The sequence below is a fragment of the Felis catus genome, chromosome D1, assembly GCF_018350175.1.
Source record: "Felis catus isolate Fca126 chromosome D1, F.catus_Fca126_mat1.0, whole genome shotgun sequence".
Classification (NCBI taxonomy): domain Eukaryota; kingdom Metazoa; phylum Chordata; class Mammalia; order Carnivora; family Felidae; genus Felis; species Felis catus.
The window spans coordinates 102,844,675-102,846,043 of NC_058377.1; the positions used below are offsets into that span (position 1 = coordinate 102,844,675).

Sequence of the window (1,369 nt, forward strand, 5' to 3'; positions counted from 1 at the left end):
TTGCTGACACCCATCTACCTTCTCTCTATTTGTGGGGCTAAGTTGCATAGAGTGCTGGTGCCTGTTAGGATATATTGATATGGGAAGAAAATGGACCAGGAGGTAAGGTCCTATCACTCATATCTGCACACTCAGGGACACCTGGAGTCTACCAGTGACCTTTCTGAAGGCTGCTTTCACATCCTTGTTTCTTAGGCTGTAGATCAGAGGGTTTAGCATGGGGATGACCACAGTGTAGAAGACAGACACGACCTTGTCTTCCTCCAGGGACTTGCCCGAGCCACTCCGCAGATACATGAAGATGAGGGTCCCAAAGAAAAGGGCCACAGCGGTGAGGTGGGAGGCACATGTGGAGAAAGTCTTGGCCTTGCCACGTGGAGACTTCACCTTCAGAATGGCCTTGATGATGAGCAGGTAGGATATCAGAATGACCAACGCGTTGGCCAAGATCACAAAGTTCCCGAAGAAGACAATGACAATCTCAGTGTTTGTTGTGTCATTGCAGGCGAGCTTCAGCAGGGGCGGGAGGTCACAGAAGAAGAAGTTGATCTGATTGTGGTCACAGAAGGAGAGGGTGAAGGTGCATGTGGTACGCACAATGGACCCTAACATCCCACAGACATAGGCTTCCACCGCCAAACTCCAGCAAATTCTAGGATTCATGGCTACAGTGTAGAGCAGTGGGTTGCTAACAGCAACATAGCGGTCATAGGCCATCACTGCCAGCAGGAAACACTCTGTGCCTGCACAGAAGGTGAAGAAAAAGAACTGGGTACCACACTGGCCATAGGAGATGACCGTCGTGCCTGTGGCCAGTGTGGCCAGGATCTGAGGAGTGATGACCGAGGCGTAGCAGGCATCCAGCAGGGCGAGGTGGCTCAGGAAGAAGTACATGGGCGTGTGGAGTTGGTCATCCACTTGGATCAGAATGATCATCCCCATATTCCCCAGAAGGGTGACGATATAGAAAATGAGAAACGTCAGGAAGAGGGGAATCTCCAACATGTGGTAGTCAGTAAAGCCCACGAGAATGAACTCTGTTACCGTAGTAAGATTATTCGCGTCCATGGATTCAATATAGACAATTGATCTGAGGGTGAGAATGAGCAACAACAACAACAACAACAACAACATCCCAGAATTGAAGGACAGATTCTTTCTATGGTAGAAGTTAGCTTTATATTTCTGGGCCAACTTATAGAGCTTGTTTTTGGGAAATCCTGTACGTGGCTGAGTCTCCGTGGGCATCTATGTTTCTTCCACGTGTTTTGGAGCTGAGCCCTGAGCTGGTGTTTCTGATTCAAATTAATTTGGGTTTGTATTTGGAAATTCCTGTGAAGACAAGAGATTCAGATTTGGAAAGAACCTG

General features: G+C 48.4%; 1 protein-coding gene across 1 annotated transcript; it reads right to left on the bottom strand.

Moving 5' to 3' along the window:
* Positions 1-1,068, bottom strand: LOC101088954 (olfactory receptor 9I1-like). The gene has a single exon (XM_003993449.5). The coding sequence runs from the start codon at positions 1,066-1,068 to the stop codon at positions 118-120; it is 951 nt and encodes a 316-aa protein (XP_003993498.3). The 3' UTR covers positions 1-117.
* Positions 1,069-1,369: the final 301 nt, after the last annotated feature.

Coding starts and splice junctions, on each gene's coding strand:
- LOC101088954 (XM_003993449.5), bottom strand. CDS start 1,068: ATGGACGCGAATAATCTTACTACGGTAACAGAGTTCATTCTCGTGGGC.